This window comes from Haliotis rubra, unplaced genomic scaffold (genome assembly GCF_003918875.1).
Source record: "Haliotis rubra isolate DU_JTF1 unplaced genomic scaffold, ASM391887v1 Scf195, whole genome shotgun sequence".
Taxonomy (NCBI): domain Eukaryota; kingdom Metazoa; phylum Mollusca; class Gastropoda; order Lepetellida; family Haliotidae; genus Haliotis; species Haliotis rubra.
Window position 1 is genome coordinate 407,525 of NW_025765947.1, and position 21,524 is coordinate 429,048.

General features: G+C 39.2%; 1 protein-coding gene across 1 annotated transcript in view; it reads left to right on the top strand.

The window, feature by feature from the left end:
• LOC124274839 (serine-rich adhesin for platelets-like) overlaps positions 1–21,524 on the top strand; it is a 217,870-nt gene that overhangs the window by 85,774 nt on the left and 110,572 nt on the right. Inside the window, 3 exon segments of the mRNA XM_046710203.1 lie at positions 465–510; positions 8,660–8,729; positions 9,926–10,028. Of these exon segments, the coding sequence (XP_046566159.1) occupies positions 465–510; positions 8,660–8,729; positions 9,926–10,028 (219 nt within the window).

Sequence of the window (21,524 nt, forward strand, 5' to 3'; positions counted from 1 at the left end):
AACAAAAATTAAGAACACAACTTCAAACCGAACTTAACTTGACTTCCAATGTAAAAAACGGAAATATCCAATGATTTCCGAGTGATGCGCAGTTTTCCGAATGCAAGTCAAAATACCGGTTTTTGATCAGCGTATCGCAATACGTATCATTTTCATGTCTGAACCGGTAAATACCAGTAAACTGGTTATATTGCACAGACAAAAGCCTAAAATTTTAGATTTTATAACAAAAAATATATTTATTATCATTTTAACATTTCCTGAATGGATACTCACAGGTCTTCTCCAGCAGGATATTTATTGACTCTGTGTTCTCATGTTATTGGGTATGAAGATACTATCAATAAAATGGCCAATAATATGAACTGTTGGTCCTTTGTAGTTATGTTGCCCTTGGGGATTTTTATGTTTGACGCATACTTTTTCACCTTTTCTTTGTCTAATTATTTGTTTTTGTGTTTCAGCTGGAAAGTGTGATTCAAACCTGGAATACTCATACCACAAAGTTAGGTGAGTGTCCCCAGTAGTGTTGGGAATTGGTTGAAATGTCACACTTGATGATTGGTTCATTACCAACAAGCGATCATCGAAAAAAGTTGGTTAGTGTCATTTTTCAGATTTTCCTGTTCAGGTTGTTAATGCATATAAGTATAAAGAAAAACATGTGGTTTTCTATTGTTTTTTCTTTTATTTAGAAACTACTCAAATTTCACATCCAATGTAAAATGATGACTAATGTATCATGAGCATAAACTTGCCAGAGTCTTCAAGAAATATTCAGTCATGACTTTTCAGTAAGAAGTGAGTTTTCTAAGAATTCAGGCCCTGACAACTTCTAAGATATGTTAAGCATTTTGAACACTAAAACAGTAGATCCCAAATTGTTTGTGTTCGATCATGAAAAATGTGATCGATTCCTTGGTCATTTGGTCACTACGACCAATCTTCGATTATTTCAATTAATCGGAACAGCACTACCCCCCAGCCATCTTATTGTCTGCTGCATCTTCGTGTACCTGACGTTTGCTCGTGTTGATTGTTTATAAATATGTACCACTAAAAAGACATTAAAGACACCTACTTCATTTATAGTGAATGAGTTTCGTTTAATGCCGCTATTAGTAATATTCCAGCAATATCACGGAGGGGACACCGGAAATGGGCTTCACACATTGTACCCATGTGGGGAATCGAACCCAGGTCTTCTGCGTGACAAGCAAACGCTTTAACCACTAGGCTACCCCACCTCCCCCACTTCCTTTGTATGACATTAGTTGATATGACTTGTCATGACAGATAAACAATTGCCACATAAAAATCACAGTGTTTTTAGATTCTTTCGAGGAGTAAATATGCCCTTAACAATTAGTTGCCCCACATTATTTACTGGGAGACCCAGTCATCTGTTGTGGCTTCCCTTGGACGTGCCAGAACACTTTGATTGTGGATTTGAATCCTGGTTTGCCCTGTTTATCATGTTTATGTGTCAAGGTTTCTCAACACCATACCTCATGGCTAAAGTGTCTGCTCATCATGCTGAAGACCTGGGTTCAGTTCACATAGGTACAATGTGTGAAGCCCATTTCTGGTGTCTCGCCGTGATATTGCTGGAATATTGCTAAAGTGGCATAAAACCAAACACACACTCATAGCTTTTATTAATTTAAAGTGCTATGAAACAAAATGTTTTCTTTTTCCTTTCTTTTCAAATGATAAAAGCCTGTTTTGTAATATGGAAATTTATCATGATAGCATACCTCGTTATATTTAGTAGTTTTAATGCTTTACTTGCATAAGGGGCGGTTGGGTAGCCTCGTGGTTAAAGCGTTTGCTCGTCACGCCGAAGTCCCGGGCACATGGGTACAATGTGTGAAGCCCATTTCTGGTGTCCCCCACCATGATATTGCTGGAATATTGCTAAAAGTGGCGTAAAGCCATACTTTCTTTTACTTGCATAAGTAAATATAATTAGTAAATAAGTAAATATAGTTACAATGAATGGATTTGAGATTAATTATATGTTAACATTTTGACTTCTCTCATGACAGAAAGGGTGGTGGGGTAGCCTAATGGTTAAAGCGTCCGTTCGACATGCTGAAGACCGGGTTCGATTCCCCACATGGGTGCAATGTGTGAAGCCCATTTCTGGTGTCCCCCGCCGTGATATTGCTGGAATATTGCTAAAAGCGGCGTAAAACCATACTCACTCACTCACTCACTCATGACAGAAATCCTATACAGTAAAAACAGTGCTCATTCTGATAAGCAGACTGCACAATTGTGTTTTCAAATATTGTTATTAGTTATTTAACTGCTTGTATTTAAATCAGAAATTGTTGTAAAATGTCGGTGCTCCAGATCCTGGATAATATTATAATATTAAATTAACTTAAAAGTCAGGAAATGAAGTGTCATATTTCAAGATTTGTTCATGAATTTGTTGGTCTGCATCCATCTGCTCTTATGAGGTTCCTGTCACCTGTGGCCACAGAAGCCTGCCTTAACACGCTCAGAGTTATCCCCCTTGTTATTTTTACAGCTTGTACTTTTATCAGAAAAGATATTAAGTCTACTTAATGCACTTCACTTAATAGAGTAATGTAAAAAACCTACTTTGTGCAACACCTGTGTGGACTGATGTGTATATGATATATCCAATTTGAGAATTAAATCCAGGTGATCAGTGTCAAAACACCACACCACCTTACATAGCCTCTACCTCTCTCCATTTCCAACCCGTGAAGATCTGGCATAGAATTGGTCTTCAGCAACCCATACTTGTCGTAAGAGGTGACTAACAGGATCGGGTGGTCAGGCTTGACACATGTCATTGTATCCCAATTGCCTAAATCGATGTTCGTGCTGTTGATCACTGGATTGTCCAGACTTGATTTTTTACAGACAGCTGCCATAAAGCTGGAATATTGTTGAGTGCGGCTTTAAACAACAAACAAACTAACCAGCGAACCAACCAATCAGACATTTCCCCACATCACCTCTCATCCCACCAACCTGCCATCCACCACCACATCACCTCTCATCCCACCAACCTACCATCCACCACCTCAACCCACCATCACCTCTACATCCCACCAACCTACCATCCACCACCTCAACACCCCACCATCACCTCTCATCCCCACCAACCTACCACCCACCCAGCATCCTCAATGCTCCGACCATCCAACCTCTCATCCCCACCAACCTACCATCCACCACCTCAACACCCACCACACCATCACCTCTCATCGAACCACCCCAGCCTACCATCCATCCCACCTCAACTTCCCATCCCAACACCTCTCATCCCACCAACCTACCATCCACCACCTCAACACCGACCACACCATCACCTCACTATCCCCACCAGCCTACTCCATCCTAACGCTTCCTTCCCATCCCAACACCTCCACATCCCACCAACCACCATCCACCATCCCAACAACCACTACCATCTCACTATCACCGAGACCACCCCAGCACCTCTCCCATCACCTCTTCCCATCCCAACACCTCCACCAACCTACCATCCACCACCTCAACACCCGACCACACGATCACCTCTCACCACCCCAGCACCCTCCATCCACCACCTCAACTTCCCACCATCACCTCTACATCCCACCAACCTACCATCCACCACCTCAACACCCGACCACGATCACCTCACTCATCGAACCACCCCAGCCCTGTCCATCCTAACGCTCTCCTTCCCATCCCAACACCTCTACATCCCACCAACCTACCATCCACCACCTCAACTCCCGACCACACCGTCACCTCACTATCGAACCACCCCAGCCCTGTCCATCCTAACGCTCTCCTTCCCATGCCAACACCTCTACATCCCACCAACCTACCATCCACCACCTCAACTCCCGACCACACCGTCACCTCACTATCGAACCACTCCAGCACCTGTCCATCCTAACGCTCTCCTTCCCATCCCAACACCTCTACATCCCACCATTATGATACAAGAATTGTGGTTTAAAAACCCAAAGTAGATTCATGCTATCTTCCAAAAACTACACTCTCAGCATTTACTGAGTTGAGAAAACTTTACAGGCTTCACTCATGAATGTTCACCTCTTGAAAAATAGCTTCCAAGAAGAAACACAAAGATCTGCCAAGAATGGTTCAGGAAGACGTCTGCCGACACACTGTTTGTCAATTACATGATTATAAGGGTTAGTGAACACCTTCCTAGCCTGGGGAGATCATCACAGTGTCACAATTAACTGTTGTGGGCGCTGTTCTTGTTTAATGGCAACAACACGTACCTTTGATGTTTGACTGGCAGCAGTTCATTTCATCAAACATACATTTAGCTGTTTATTTTCTTTCTTTCATCGATCACACTAAATGAACAAGGAAATTATGGCCATATTGTTTTTTAACTTTTGGCACTTTTGCTGAGAGTGATTTTTTAATTTCATATATAATTCCTTCCAATACCAGACTTACATTACAGAGCAGTATGTTAGCCATATTGCCAGTTATCACAGCAGGGGTTTTCTTAGAATTTCAACAGATGTTCCCTTCATTGCTAAACTGTTTATCATTAAGTTGAGTCTGCAGCCATTATAATGTTTATTCTGATTGGAAAATATTTGTGATCACTTGTGACAGAGAATAGCATAATTTTGAAATAGATATTTCTTGTATGAGAAGATACCATACAGCTACTGCAAACTATTTTTTTTTAACAATTATCCAGATTTATACCACAACATGAACAATAAAGAGTTGGCACCCATCCATCAGTGTTAAAGTGATTGAAGCACCCTGTAAATGTTTCACTAGTGGTTGAAGGAAGGACTCTATGATGGGAGTGATTGAAGCACCCTGTAAATGTTCACTAGTGGTTTGAAGGAAGGACTCTATGATGGGAGTTCTGGGAACATTGTATTTGGCTAAATTTTCAGTGTCTTCTATAATGGTCTTGATTCCAGATAATTTGAATCAATAATGTATCTTTTCCAGACAACTGGATTCCTTTCCTCTGTTATTTTATTGTGGAATGACTTGTATGAGTAAATGAAATTATCTTTTTCAGCAAATGGTTTGGTTTGGTTTGTTGTTTTATGCCGCACTCAGCATTATTCCAGCTATATGGCGGCGGTCTGTAAATAATTGAGTCTCTACCAGACAATCCAGTGATCAACAGCATGAACATCAATCTATGCAATTGGGATACGATGACATATGACATTTGTCAACCAAGTCAGCAAGTCTGACCACCCGATCCTGTTAGTCGCCACTTACAACAATTATTTCCATCAAAATGAGATTTTTTAAGGATCTCTATATTTTGTATTACACTTTATGATTATTTATATGAAACTGTATGCATATTTATGATGCTACACCAAAGACCTGAGAAATAAAAGAAATGCATTGTGAGTGACACAATAATATACCAACCTCTGGACAAGGTTCTGTAATTAAAGCAATTATCGAATCTTAATACACAAAACCATTTTATTAACTTTACAGGACCCTTAAATTTAATTGTTAGGCGTCTCCTGGGCCAACAGTTTTGTAAGTCAAGGTAAAACACAACAGACTTCATTTGGTTGGCAGTGAGTGTCATTATGAAAACTTTTTTTCGATTAATAAGATGTACACGGCAGCAATTTTTTAAAAGCAACTGTGGACTCCGACAAAATGCATTTGCCATAAATGTTATAGAAATTTCTCACCAAGATTTCATCAATTGAGCCTAGCTATTGTGGCAGCTAAACGCTGTGTTTCTTAACTTTCCAGAGTAAATGCAAGGTTGAAATATAATTATATGTTTGTGCTTTTCCATTACAAACAGCAACTGAGAGTATGGTCGTTTCACCCATCACACTTGCTGTACAGGTGGGATTAATGTTAATCCATGTCTTAATGGGCGTTTATGTTTGTTTACACAAGTATATCAAAAACATGACAAGTGTTAGGAAGTTGAAGCACCTTACCTAATGGTACCGTAAGCATTTGAGTTTAATGGTGGCATATTTCACATATTTTCAACATTAACGTCGATTTTATCAACTTCAAATCAGAATGTTACCGGTAGTGATTAAAGGAAGCAGTAAAATGTGTGCATTGTCTGATTTTGACGAGGTTGGTGAATCATGGCTCGGCGTTAACATAACAATCTCCGTACCAGGATCCATGCTCCCCGATTTTAAATGGCTTTTGTGAGAGAACAATCACTTGCAGCTGTATCATACTCTTATGTAAGGAAATCGTTTTCACTTCAATCTGTCGGTACTCACCACTGTGCGATTTGGGAGTCAGTCAACTGTGAAGCCCTTTGTAGACTGGTCAGTCCGGAGACCCCTTGTGTAACCCCTGACCTCACTGTGACCTCACTCCATGCAGGTAGGGTTAGAATGTTCGTGAACCAGCAGGTTTTTGATTGGACAAAGGAACCGATTCTAAAACCATTTCATTCACTTCTGCTGGTTGATCCTGTTTGATATCTTACTTGATACTACTTCCCTATAGATCTATTATGGTTAAATAAATAGTAATGGACAAAAGCCATCTTAATGATAGTAATTAAGTTCATAATTAATTTTCATGAAACATAAACTAATCATCAGATACAAGTACTTTCGTAATTAGCTATAACATATGTTATATTTGGGATTACACTTTCTCATTACTTTTGTTAGGGTGAGTCCCTTCCAGGATTTGAACCCACTCTCTCAGTCAGGCACCTAATTGCAAGCACACAAAGTCAGCCATCTAACCCACTCAGTCACGCTGAAGTAGTGGTGGTCCGATTAATTGAAATAATCGAAGATTGGTCGCAATGACAAAACGACCAAGCAATCGATCATGTTTTCTCATAATCGAACACAAACAATTTTGGAACACTTGTTTGCAATAACAATATTTTCAAAAGGTTGATTTTGTCTCTGCATTGCATAAGCACTACAAGCTCGTTCCAAGTCATGATTAAATTTATCTTAACAACTCCAGGAAATGTATGTTCCTAACACACTAGTCATCCTTTAAAGATGTGAAATTTGCAAATGCAGTTTGTGCAATTTGTGAAAAAAATGAGAAAACTACATGTTTTTTCTTTATTTTTTGTGCATTAACAAACATAACCAGGAAAATTTGATAAATGACGCTAACCAATTATTTTCGATGATTGATCGGTTGTAATGAACCAATCATCAAATATGAGATTTACACCAATTCCCAACACTACGCTGAAGAGGTCGTTGTCAGCACCGGTACTACAGATATGTACCCCAGGTACGTTTCTGTATACAGACATGTACCCTAAACAAAGATAAACTACAGAAACGTACCCGGTACCCTAAACGACGGATGAGTCCATATTCCGCAACCCAATACCGAAACCGTATGTAGTTATTCCCGTTCAGCTGTTTGCGAGTGGTGTACGTTGTGCACCGTGAAATATTCGTTACTGTGTATGCTCTTATATAACGCATTCAAAGGCATCTAATACAACAGTATGACAGTTCCGATCAAGAAAACTCCACAATGCAGAATGGAATCGTCCAAGGGTATGTTTCTTTATTCTGATTTTGGCTAGGGTACATGTCTGTATAGTGAAACGTACCTGGGGTACATATCTGTAGTACCCGTGCCGACAACGACCCCCTTCAGCCTCAGTCACTGTGGCATTGACAAAAATTGAAGTCTGACAACCCATAACAGGTCCACAGAAAAATCTATACCAGCACTGTTTGTACTACGTATAAAATGCATAGATTTACATAGATTTTAGGGTATTGGCTATCTCCAATTTTATAAACAAAACTCAAAAACTTGTCATCATTGTGAACCACTTTGAAACAGCCATACATTTAGTTAACTTGTTTATCTTCACTTAAAAGAAGTATCTGTATTCCAAATGCATACAAAATATTATCATATACTGCAATGAAGACAGATTGTCCTTTCATTTCATCGGTTTATGATGATGATGATGATGATGATGATGATAATGATGATGATGTTTTGGAGACATCTGTTTAATGTCAGATAGTCCTAAATGTACAAATACTAGTGAAAACCCAACTATGATCTGGTATCAGGTAATTAATAGCATTGTTCATATAACGAACCAGCGACATCTCACACTCTCATGTCAACACCTGACACCTGAGACAATGTAAGTAATACCTACCTGAACTTCCTCACATAGCAACTGTGTAGATGGTGAGATGAAGGTCACTTCATGTTGTAGTAAGTAAGTAATTTAAGTGTACTGGAAATTAATCGAACAAGATAGTTTTAACTGTTTTGTGGTGTTCATTTTATTATGCATGTGTTTATGTTTAATATGTTTGAGTATTTATTTTACAGGAAATCTATTCCTGAAATCCTAGACTAACACTAAGTCGCTGAATATATATAATTTTGATAGTAACAAACAAGCCCATTTCAATTGAAAAGGAGCCCTAGGGAGACCAGAGATTCAGAACCTGAGGAAATCTAGACTTGCTTTATTTAGGGCTTTAGCACTGCAGATAGGGCTTGGCAGTAGAGAAAATAATGTGTGATTCAGGGACTGTGAGACAGATTACTGAAATCCTGACTTGTGCTGTTTTGATTTTGTTATGTTTTTTAGATTCTGTGTGTTTATGTTGAACATGTGTTCAAGTTTGTACTTTTCTTCCAGGCAATCTGTTTCCAAGCAAATTCTGGAACCAATACGCAGAATATTACGATAACTACCTTAACACAAAAAGGTAAGGCAGTTTTACCACAGTTTATGCCACAGCATCTTTCAGTGTTACTTGGAGCAAGGGGCGGTGGGGTAGCCTAGTGGTTAAAGCGTTGGCTCGTCACGCCGAAGGCCCGGGTTCGATTCCCCACATGGGCACAATGTGTTAAGCCCATTTCTGGTGTCCCCCGCCGTGATATTGCTGGAATATTGCTAAAAGCGGCGTAAAACTAAACTCAGTCAGTCAGTACTTGGAGCAAGTAGATTCATACAGTATGGGTTCAAATCTGAAACTGGTTTGTGTGCACCATACCCATGTTTGGCTTCAGAGGAAGGGTTGATATTTAAGATTTGCATCTAGGCAGATGTTTCTGCCACTTTCAGTCAACTCGCCATGAGTTGAATAGAACAATGTTTGAAGCCAGCTCACTCTTTTTACCATTTCATGTAGTGAGTGAGTGTGGTTTTCGCCGAATATTGCAATATTCCAGCAATATCATGGCGGGGAACACCAGAAATGATGGGCTTCATACATTGTACCCATGTGGGGAATCGAACCTGTGTCTTGGTCGTGATGAGCGAACACTTTAAGCACTAGGTTAATCCACCATAAAGTTTCTGTAGATGAGGAAGCAGGTGAAGGGGCACCTGTGTTTCAGTTTGTTTGATGTGGGATGCTAACACGGACAGGTTAGACCATCCAATTAGAGCGGTATGTCAAGCATGGCGACAATATGTGTCAAGAGTCATTTCTAACTGTTATGACAGAGGGGCGGTGGGGTAGCCTAATGGTTAAAGCGTTGACTCATCACGCCGAAGATCCGGGTTCGAATCCCCACATGGGTACAATGTGTGAAGCCCATTTCTAGTGTCCCCCGCCGTGATGTTGCTGGAATATTGCTAAAAGCGGCGTAAAACCAAACTCAGTCAGTCAGTCAGTTATGTCAGACATGTTAACAATATTCACAAGTTAATATTGACTCAGATATGGCCAGACCAGTTTCATATCTTGGTCAGTATGTAAAAGTCAGGAGGACAAAGAAAATTAAAAAATTATATATATATAAATATGATTTAGAAATTTGTTGATTGATTTTTTCAAAACTTATAGGTGTCTTAAAAAGTAAATTGGTCTGGCTTTAATATACTAAAGGGATTGTTTAAGCTAAAGATTTTATTTCAGTTTGTGTTTTTTACATACTTTGGATTCTTTATTTTCAGCTTTTTGGAAGAAAAATGTGCAACTGATTCAACTTTCGCTGAGTTTTGCAATTTAAGGAAAGAACAGGGAAAGTTAGGAATAGACACGCTGCTCTTTTTACCTGTAAGTACAACTTTAGTTTTCCAAAATATTTAGCATGGGTTTACTTTCAGGGAAGAACAAATGGATGTCCTGCCATTTGGATGTGAACATGTGTCATATTTGTAGAATGTGGGCCAGGAAGCTGTGTTGAAACTGATGTGATTTATGGTTTAGATGGGAGTGTGAGCTCTACCAGCCAACACGAGCACCTACAATACATTGTGTACAGAGTTGCCTCCCTTTATGTGACTTCACACAATACACCTACATATTCAACTTCAAGATTTGCAATGCATTAATTGAATATTTAGCATGCATTAGTTTAAGATACCTATGACAAATATTAGCTAATTCATTTTGTCAGTTAATTAGTTTAAAATTGAAAAATCAAACTGATTTTTATGATGTTATATATGTCTCTTGGGAAAAAAAGAGAAGTCATGAGAAACTGGTAATTATGAAAGTAGAAGAGACATGTTGATTCTCTCTCTTGAGCCAATACATTTTTGTGATTTCTTAATCTGTGGTATAACTGATCATATAAATTCTTAATAATTCTTCATAACTATTAAAAGTTACATCAATTTTAATTTTTAAAAGGCATGTTTTGAATTACCAAGAAATGCTTGCTAAAGGGCATGTTCCTATTTAAAATAAAATAATCCTTGGTTTAGAGTCAACTGCATCAACCCTAGCATGATCTCGTCACAAAAGTAAAATTCACTTTCGGAACATTTTCTTTCACCTTTCAATAAATCCCTGAAAGTTATTTTACTTAACCAAATGACCTTTACAAAATGATTGACAGTTAAAGAGATGACACCCAGAAGCTTCAGCGTTACCCCGAGTGCTGGATGAGTTCGGGACAAGTCATCTAGTTCATCTACATGTTCTGTATTCAACACACTAACATTCACCAGATGTCATGAACATTGTAATACACACAGTACTAAGCTCTTACGCAGTGCATGAATGAATTCTGTAATTGTTCCCCTTGGTGGGTGAGCTAGAAGTGCAGACGTGAATGGTTCTTGAAGGCAATGGCTGATAATAGGTTTTGAATGGTTTGAGGAAACTTTATAGTTTGAATGTTAAAATGATGTTTCTCATGTAGCAGGATTCAGTTACTTGTAAGATACAAACAATCTGAAGCCATTAGGTTCATAGCTTTAGATTCCAGTGTAATGACATAGGTGGATCCAGAAATTTTCAAAGGGGAGTTCAGGGGGTTTGAACCCCCTGAACCTCACCTTGGCTCTGCCATTGCAAAACATTATTTTCAATGTGGTCTTTAGTTATTTTTTGTTATTTTTTTGTTATTATTTATTAATTTAATTTGGGTGGGGGAGAACCCAAAACCAAACCAAACCACACACACACACACACACACACACACACTCTCTCTCTCTCTCTTAAAATATGTTTCATTTTAAAAATTATAAGTTTTAATGATCTGTTCCAAAATTGGTATCTAAAAGATATTAATTGATTGATTAAACAGTATAAGGTAGTAAGTAAGTGGAGGATAATAGTGTTAATTCTCATAAGGAAAAAATGCTTAATGCAATGGAGAAAAACTTAAATATTCACTTTTGGTTTAAAAATGCAATTTATTGAAATATTTTAAAGAAGATTTTGTATTTGATATTAACAAATTAACAAATTATTAAGCCTTCAAGTTGATTCTTCAAATTTTGGGTGCAGATGCTCCACAGATATTTTTCAGAATTTTAACATGGTTGTGATGAGTTGATGGTGGGATTCATGTAGTTATTGACAGGGGAGGGACACTTCCCATGAATGTGAGAACATCCTCGTCAAAGACCACTTTCACATAAAAAAGTCCTGACGTCATCATAGAATATTAACAAACAGTTCCCAAGTCCGGGAATTAGGAACACAAGACACTGTTGTGTTTATGAATTGTGTCAACAACAAAAAATAATATGCAAACCTTCGCCGTTCAGGTGTTAGCGTGTTTGATTTTCGTCACATCCTTGTCGGGTCTCACAAGTATATGTCTATAGTCAACGCTTCGGGGATGTTGGTGTTGCCTTTTCCACCTTGATCGTTAATGAACTGGCAGACGTTACGTCGATTGAGGAAGTGGCTGTGAATGGTGTGTTCTTCGCAGATTATCACCAGTATGAACAGAACTTCACAGGGATCAACTCATTGGTGTCGTTGACCTTGTGACGATTTTGGCGATTCTGACATCAGGGCTGTGACCTTGGACAAGTCATTATGCAAATTCTGTAAATATAATTAGCGTCTGTTAAAATGTCTCAGGAAATGTTTATTTTGGGATTATTTTTCATAAAAGTTTTTGGTCAATTTTGTCATTTTTGGTTGAAATTCAAGGTTGAACTGTCACTGGACCAAATTTAGACATGGAAGTCACAAGGTTGATGTGATTATGTTTTCAATGTCTACTTGAGTTTTATACACTGATGGGTGTTGTTGATTGATGTCAGCATTTAGATGTTGAAAGCATCAATAGAGTCTCCAGTTGAAAAAACTACATCATAATGTTACTCTGTGTAAGTCATGCTTGTAGAGATGGTAATGAAAGTGTTAAATCATTGGTGACAAAAATGATACTTCTACTGCAAAGTGAGAATAAAAACTTGCAATAAAACCACCTTTTCTTTTTTCATGCCGTAATTTTTAAGCCTTTTCAAATATACCTTTTGTGTTTACAGTAAAACTATTCAAAAGTCATATAATAAAACAGATGTTCATGAAAAAGAAGACTTTCTCTTTCATAAAAATGGGTCAGCTCTATTCAAGAAAGCTCGAAATATTCCATACTGAGTTATTTTCAATATATATATGTTTCATAATGTGTTTTTGTGAGATCTTTTCATGTGTGTCAGCAGGGGAGACATCTACTCAACCCTTTTCACACATATTGATACGAGCAGACAACGGGAATCTTCAGGGGGGTGCACTCTCACAATCACTCTTGCATTTCATAACGTCAACAAACGGAATGGAAGTACCTTTCAGGGCCAAGGACAAAACCGTTGCAATTTGTGTCAGCCCGTTTCAAAGTTTGCAATCCCTCATAAGCATTCAAGCTGAAATATTTTCAATATAGCGTTATTTAATTACAGATCAAGTCACGTGTGGAACATATATGATTAATTCTTATCTGCGTCACACAGTTTGATAATCACAAAATGACAGTTGTGTGTAAAAGAATTTCTAAACTGAATGACCTTCACCTTTTGTTGGATGGGTTCTCTTATAAAAGGGGCATCTCAGTGAATGATTTCTTGGAATGGGATTTTTGTTCTGTAAATATTTTTTGCACTGTCATCCTAACATTTCAAAACTATATTCTGATTTTCATACTGGTATAATATTCTCATGTGTACATTCTCATAAGTGATTGAAAATAAATATTACCATATGTAATATCAACCTTTCAGGCTTTGGGCCTTCTAAAAGCAGCGTAAAACCATATTCAATTACTCACTCCCAAAGTTTGCTCAATTTTGATAAAAGAACAAAAATGTTTTGTTTGTATATATACTTTAAAGACATGTAAATATAATATATAAAATGAATCAGAATGATGTATTTCATACAAACAAAAACATTATTTAGGGAAATAGTATTGTAAAAAAATCATCATTGTGACAAAGATATTGGAGGGTTCAGAATCTGGAATGAATGGATATACAACATAACTTCATCTAAATCCTTGTATTGAAGTACAAGCCTGGAATGTTGTAATACGAAGTTAAGCACGATATATCACTGCGTGCACCTATATGATCAGCCGCATGTATATCAAATTTACACGATGTCAATTATAAGCTGTAATTTAGTATGTGCCGTAAAGCAGAAAATCATATCCAAAATTTCAAAGACTGAAAACTGAATGAACTACCTGGTATTATTCCTGTATAATTTCAACTCTGAGGGAGATGCTCTTATAAACGAACAAGCTCAGTATTGTTCAAAACAGCAGTTATTTGCTGACAGAAAATATGTCTATCCAAACATTTTATAAGTTCATCCTGAAATTAAACCCACATTCTATTATTCTTTTTATAGCAATAATAATGGATATCGTGTTAATGGGTCTGTCGATATGACGTTTACCCGACAGTATGCACTCAGTGACACAAATGCTGAAGTGTACATAAAGAATTTTATTAGCTTTATTATAATGCAATGAATTATTTTCCAACACTGTTGACTGTAAAAAAAACATTTGCTTCTCTGGCGTGGGTCTCAGGTACAGACTCGCCATTTAGTCTTCAAACACATCGCAGACAAATGTGATGTAAATTGTTCGAGGTGAACCGTTTTTTCTCAATGGTGCACTGCATGAAGGACTGAGGGGATCATTTCAGCAATGCTGGTATTTGCCTTTACAAATTACCCCTCACACATTGGCGCTAACGGAAGAATCATTCGTAAACAGTGGATCGTGGGCCCAGACTCAGGCCACACACATGAGCAGGTCACAATCAATACGGTGCACTTTTAAGGACAGGAAAGATGAATTTGGATTTAAGAAAAATGAAAGATACCAGCCTGTTATTGATGTTTTTGTTTCCTTTGTTTAAAAAACAGCATTTTTTTCTGTTTTTAGAGCAATATTTATAAAACAACGAATTGCCCTTCCTCAACAAATCTTTGGAAAAATATTGCTTTGTAATGAACTTGTTTTATGTCTGTTAGGTTTTGTGAATATGTCTAACGAGGGATTTTTAGTTCTTGTGACTTTTGACAGAGATCATATAAAATTTTATTTTATGATCTCTGATTTTAAATAATTCACAAACTCTTAATGGGAAATTGTAATTGTTTGAATCTCAAAACATAAAAGCAAATTATGTGGTTAGAGTATATCTACTTGTAGTTAAGTGTAATATGAACTTATATACAACATGCAAATCCAAAGAGGGGGTGTGGGGTTGTAGAGTTGCAGCAACTCCTCCCTCCCTCACCCACGTATGTTCACCCACACACCATAATCACTCTCTCTCTGTCTCTCTCTCTGTCTCTCTCTCTCTCTCTCTCTCTCTCTCTCTCTCTCTCTCTCTCTCTCTCATTTTTTTTTCACCCACCCATTTAAGCTCACATTAGTCATGCTCACTCACACACTATAATCATTCACTCACTCGCTTGCTCTCTCTCTCTCTCTCATTTTTTTCACTCCACTCATTTAAGCTCACTCACATGCTCACTCACTCACACACTATAATCACTCATTCAATCACTCGCTTGCTCTCTCTCTCTCTCTCTTTTTTTTTTCACCCACCCATTTAAGCTCACATTCGTCATGCTCACCCACACACCATAATCACTCTCTCTCTCTCTCTCTCTCTCTCTCTCTCTCTCTCTCTCTCTCTCTCTCTCTCTCTCTCTCTCTCTCTCTCTCTCTCTTTTTTTTTTCACCCACCCATTTAAGCTCACATTCGTCATGCTCACTCACTCACACACTATAATCACTCATTCACTCACTTGCTTGCTCATCCACTTACACTCATACCCACCCACACAGTCCATACTCAGTCACTCACTCACTCTGTCACTCTGTCTCCATCGCCCACTCACTCACTCTCCAACCCATACACGCTGTCTCATTGTACTATAGTAGGTAACACTAGCATGTGCAGCTATGCAAGTCAGTAATAGGATCCGGAATTTGTCCCCATAACCCAGTCACTTGGATTTACTCCAAACATAGTAGACAAGGAGTGTTAAACGAACAAAAGGAAAACTATAGCAAGGATTACGATACGGAGAAAGGTTGAGAAGAAAAGTCAGTCAAGGAATGCAGAGTCAGATCTGGAGGAATGTGGGTCTGAGACGTCCATCTTACTATATGTGTGTCCATTCATAACGAGCCTGATCCGTGTCACACAACATGGTATAATCCTCCCTAATACATTGCGACTTCTGACACATTGTCGCAATGCTTGACATACCTCTCTAATTGGATGGGCTAACCTGGCCTCGTTAGCATCCCACTTCAAACAAACTGAAACACAGGTGCCCTTTCACCTGCTTTCTCCTCTCTAGAGGGCCTACAATTAAATGTGCTTACAGCGAGTTAGGTTTTATGTTGGTTTGAACAGTATTTGTTGATCAACCTATGTTGATACATAGGGTGAGGGTGAGATTCTAAGAGTCACGACTTATGCATACAGCTCACCCCACCTCACCTCATCTCACTGTACCTCACCCCACCCCACCTCACCTCACTGTACCTCACCCCACCCACCTCACCCACCTCACCCCACCCCACCCCACCTCACCCTACCTCACCTCACCTAAATGGGTGAGTACATAGCTGTCAAGGCCAAGAAATTGTATTTGTTGCCATGGTAATGTAGAAGCATTGTTTTGTAGTGTAAACATGGCAATCATAAAGGATCACATCAGACAAACAATGGTACTTTTGAATGTCCCACAATAGGCCAGAGCTAGTACCCCTTTAACTCACAGTAGCGTTGGGGCTGTCCGGGTGAGAAGGTTGACACGTCGCGCATGAGGGAGCTTTCGCCACTCACTGACGGAGAAGATGTACGTTCATAAGTCAGGATATAAGTCATAATAAGCTGTATAAATAAACCATTAACACCTGTATATCCTAGTGACCCGTCTATATGACACAGTTATTCCAGTGGAAGTCCTACCTTGTGTAAACCTGTGGCTTTGATGGGGGACCCGTGGAGGTGGGGGACCTGTGGCTGTGATGGGAGACCCGTGGAGGTGGGAGACCCATGGAGATGGGGGATCCGTGGAGGTGGGGGACCTATAGAGGTGGGAGACCCATGGAGGTGGGGGACCTGTAGAGGTAGGGGACCCGTGGAGGTGGGAGACCCATGGAGGTGGGAGACCCATGGAGGTGGGAAACCCATGGAGGTGGGAGACCTGTGGAATGGGACCCGTGGAAATGGGAGACCTGTAGAGGTGGGAGACCCATGGAGGTGGGGGACCTGTAGAGGTGGGAGACCCATGGAGGTGGGGGACCTGTAGAGGTGGGAGAGCTGTGGAGGTGGGAGACCCATGGAGGTCGGGGACCAATGGAGGGAGACCTGTGGAATGGGACCCGTGGAAATGGGAGACCTGTAGAGGTGGGAGACCCGTGGATGTAGAGGTGGGAGACCCATGGAGGTGGGGGATCCATGGAGGTGGGCGACCTGTGGAGGTGGGGAACCCTGGCGATGATACAGCAGTCTACAGTCCTCTGTCACACAAACACTCAATATGTTGCAGGTGCTTAACAGAATAATGTTTGTCTTGATGAGTGATAGATATGGGTCTTGATGAGTGATAGATATGGGTCTTGATGAGTGATAGATATGGGTCTTGATGAGTGATAGATATGGGTCTTGCTTTGTTGGTTTTCTTTAGATTTAATCTGGCAAAAGTGAGAACACTACAAATGGCAGTATTGTCAGTGTTAAAGAAGTATTTGTGTGTCTCTTGTGTGTTCTGTGCTTCAAAGGGTGTATTTTGTCCTGTGTGTTGATGTGTCCTTTGAGTTTATGGTGTCCTGTGTGTTGATGTGCTTATGTTTGGTAGGAATCAGGTGAGTTGAAAGGTGTCCTGTATATTAATGGACTGTGTGACAGCTGCCTATGTGTTGAAAGGTGTCCTATGTATTAATTTGCATCTTGTGTGTTGGTCACTGCCCTGTACCGTGAAGATCCGGGTTAGAATTGATCTTCAGTAACTCATGCTTGTCGTAAGAGGCAACTAACTGGGTCGGGTGGTCAGGCTCATTGATAATGGTCTGTCGTTATATGAAGTTTCACTGAATACGTTGCATTCTGAATGCTTCAAGACCCGTGAAGATCTGGGTTAGAATTGATCTTCAGTAACCTATGCTTGTCGTAAGAGGCAACTAACTGGGTCGGGTGGTCAGGCTCATTGATAATGGTCTGTCGTTATATGAAGTTTCACTGAATACATTGCATTCTGAATGCTTCAAGACCCGTGAAGGTCCAGGTTAGAATTGATCTTCAGTAACCTATGCTTGTCATAAGAGGCAACTAACTGGGTCGGGTGGTCAGGCTCATTGATAATGGTCTGTCGTTATATGAAGTTTCACTGAATACATTGCATTCTGAATGCTTCAAGACCCGTGAAGAAGTTTCCTGGTTAGAATTTGATCTTCAGTAACCTATGCTTCAGTAACCTATGCTTGTCATAAGAGGCAACTAACTGGGTCGGGTGGTCAGGCTCATTGATAATGGTCTGTCGTTATATGAAGTTTCACTGAATACATTGCATTCTGAATGCTTCAAGACCCGTAAAGGCCCGGGTTAGAATTGATCTTCAGTAAACCATGCTTGTCATAAGAGGTAACTTAAGTGGTCAGGCTCGCTGACTTGGTTGACACATGTCATCATATTCAAATTGTATGTAGATCATTGCTCATGCTGTTGATCACTGTATTGTCTGGTCCAGACGCAATTATTTGCAGACCGCATATTGCTGAAATATTGCTGAGTGTGGCGTTAAACAACAACCAGCCAACCATAACTCATGTTATATTTGGGATTACACTTTCTCAGTAATACCACAGGTATTGTGTATTCATAACAATGATATAATTGTTGAGAAAGCCTCTTATCAAGAAATATCCTGTTTAACAATACAGCGTATCAACAAAACCATTAATAATACTGCTGAATGGGTCGTCGGCACGGGTACTACAGATATGTACCCCAGGTACGTTTCTGTATACAGAAACGTACCCTGGCCATAATAAGAATACAGAAATGTACCCTAGGACCATTCCATTCCCATTGTGTCGTATTCCCATTGGAACTGTCATACTGTTGTATTAGATACGTCATGTAAGTAATGAGAATACACAGTAATGGATATTTCGCTATTCACATGAATACCACTCGGAATCAGTTGAACTACATACGGTTTCGGTTTTGGATCACGGAATATGGACATTTTAGTGTACAGGGTACGTTTCTGTATACAGAAACATACCTGGGGTACGTATCTGTAGTACCTGTGCCGACAACGACCCCTTCAGCAATAATAAATAATACTCCTTACAGACAAGCCTGAATTCTTCTCAACATTTAAGTAGCAATATTGTCAGGCTGCTGACTCGCAGCTTTGTTGGGTGAAGTAGTAAAGCCCGAGAGTGTGAAGGGCCCATGATGTGAGCTATAACGGTCAAGCCACACAGGCAAACGGGCCACATATTTCATGCTTGTCTCCGTGGCCATCCACATGTTGGACACTGGGCAGTGTCAGTATGATTTACTGTTGGGATCTGTGTGTATACAGTGATAATCTCGGTATGTGAGGGCTCTATACCTCCATATATAGGCATGGTCATTGGGACGCGGAGAGTATTTCCATATTTGGAGAATGACTGTTTCAAAAGTTGTTTGTTTATTTGTAATATGGTATTTATTTCAATTATGGATAAAAACCTTGCAGAGTAATTTGAATGTTTTTTGAAACCCTCACTTTAATCAACTTGATTTAAAATTTACATATTTCTTGGCTAATTGAGGGGACAGTTGTAGTCAATGAGTTTTCTTTGGAATTATGCCTAAATTAAAATGCATAATCATTTGTGAAAATGTTGTCAGAGGTGATCTGAAGTTAGATAAAAAAAAGAACACTCACTATACATTTTCAATGATGAGAGCAGATGCATCATAACATTTTTCTTGCCATGATAACATTTTAAAGAACCAAAAACAATAACGTTTATTTGTTGGTTCAAGGGTATCATTATCATAACCAGTTTCTAAAACGTGTGTATGATGCAGAGTAGATGTTTTATACTAACAGTCCGCAAGGCCACTGATCATAGAGTCGCGTATGACACCGAGTATAGGAGTAGTCTGTCATACAGACCCTGAAACATATATATCCAAGAAAGACCATGCAAAACTAAAATATATGGCAAATCTAGATTTCCACAGTTTTAGGAAATGAAGAAAGTCTCTTGGCTCCTTTTCATTATATTTTATGATTATTCTTTATTTTCTATTTTTTTTGTAAAATATGTTCAGTTCAGAGACTAGATGTTAGTCTATGCTTGGGGCTGCATATGGAATTGTTTAAGCATGTGCTGCCTGGTTTTGTTTATATTGATGGAGCACTAATTGCGTGACTGTGTGTTTCACTGCATGAATGATGCTACTTTCATCATCGTAAATGATGCGGATGTAGCGACACATGTTGCAGTATATTCAGGGCAATATTGATTTTTTGAAACATCAAAGTTTATATTGCTATATTATTCAAATTAATTATATTTGTTTTATGGCTTCATGTGGCCTGTTTATGCAATGTAGGTTTTTAACCTCAGTGTGTTGTACAAGTGGTTTGTTGAACGTGTATACAGAGTGAGTGAGTGAGTGAGTGAGTTTAGTTTTAAGCCATATGGCGGCGGTCTGTAAATAATCGAGTCTGGACGAAACAATCCAGTGATCAACAGCATGAGCATCGATCTGCGCAATTGGGAACCGATGACATGTGTCAACCAAGTCAGCGAAACTGACCACCCGATCCCGTTAGTCGCCTCTTACGACAAGCATAGTCGCCTTTTAAGGCAAGCACATGGGTTGCTGAAGACCTATTCTACCCCGGATCTTCACGGGTCTGTATACAGAGTACTAATGAAGATTTGGAGTAGTTTCATGTTGAAAGCCTCATCATGCTGAAGACCTGGACTTGATTTCCCAGCATGGGTACTATGTGTGATACCCATTTCTGGTGTCCCCTGGCTGGAATGTTGCTAACAGCAGCGTAAAACTAAACTCACTCATGACTCAATGAATGAATGAATGAATGAATGAATGAATGAATGAAGGAATGAAGGAATGAAGGAGTAAGGATATACTCCGAAATGTTGTGTTCCTCATAATGAAGAAGTTGACATCCATAAAAACTCTCTTCCTTATAGTTTTAAGTTTAGAATACATGGGGATTAGTTTATGCCATACTCAGCAATATTCCTGCTATATGGCGGTTAGAATAAATGGAGATGTGATTACTCCCGTGCTATATGGCAGAGACGTGGTCGATGCAACATTAAATTTCAACTGACTTACAAAACCTACAATGAACAGGACAGAATATTTATTACACTCAGGCTGGGATACTCGGGCATATAAGGTACAAATATGCAGTTAAGAATACATGGGATGGCGGGATGGTTTACAAGGAAGATTGTACAGTTTTCATGATTGTACTACAAAATATACACTTTTTTTTTTAAAAGCTAATTCGTTTACAGTTAAACAAATCGTTAAATCTTAAAACATTGGGTTTTGTAACATAATGGTTTGGGATATATGTTTTCCGATTATGTTTGAAGAAAGGGCAGAGGTTACACAGTCTTTCTTCGGGGTGGAATTTTGTGCCGACTACCTACTTCTATATGTAAACGATGGCAGGAAGTACTAAACAAGAGAAATTTAAGAGCCAAGGAAAAAGGGATATATGTGAGATAATTTTCAAAGACAAGTTCAGATTTGATTACGTGGTACATAGTAC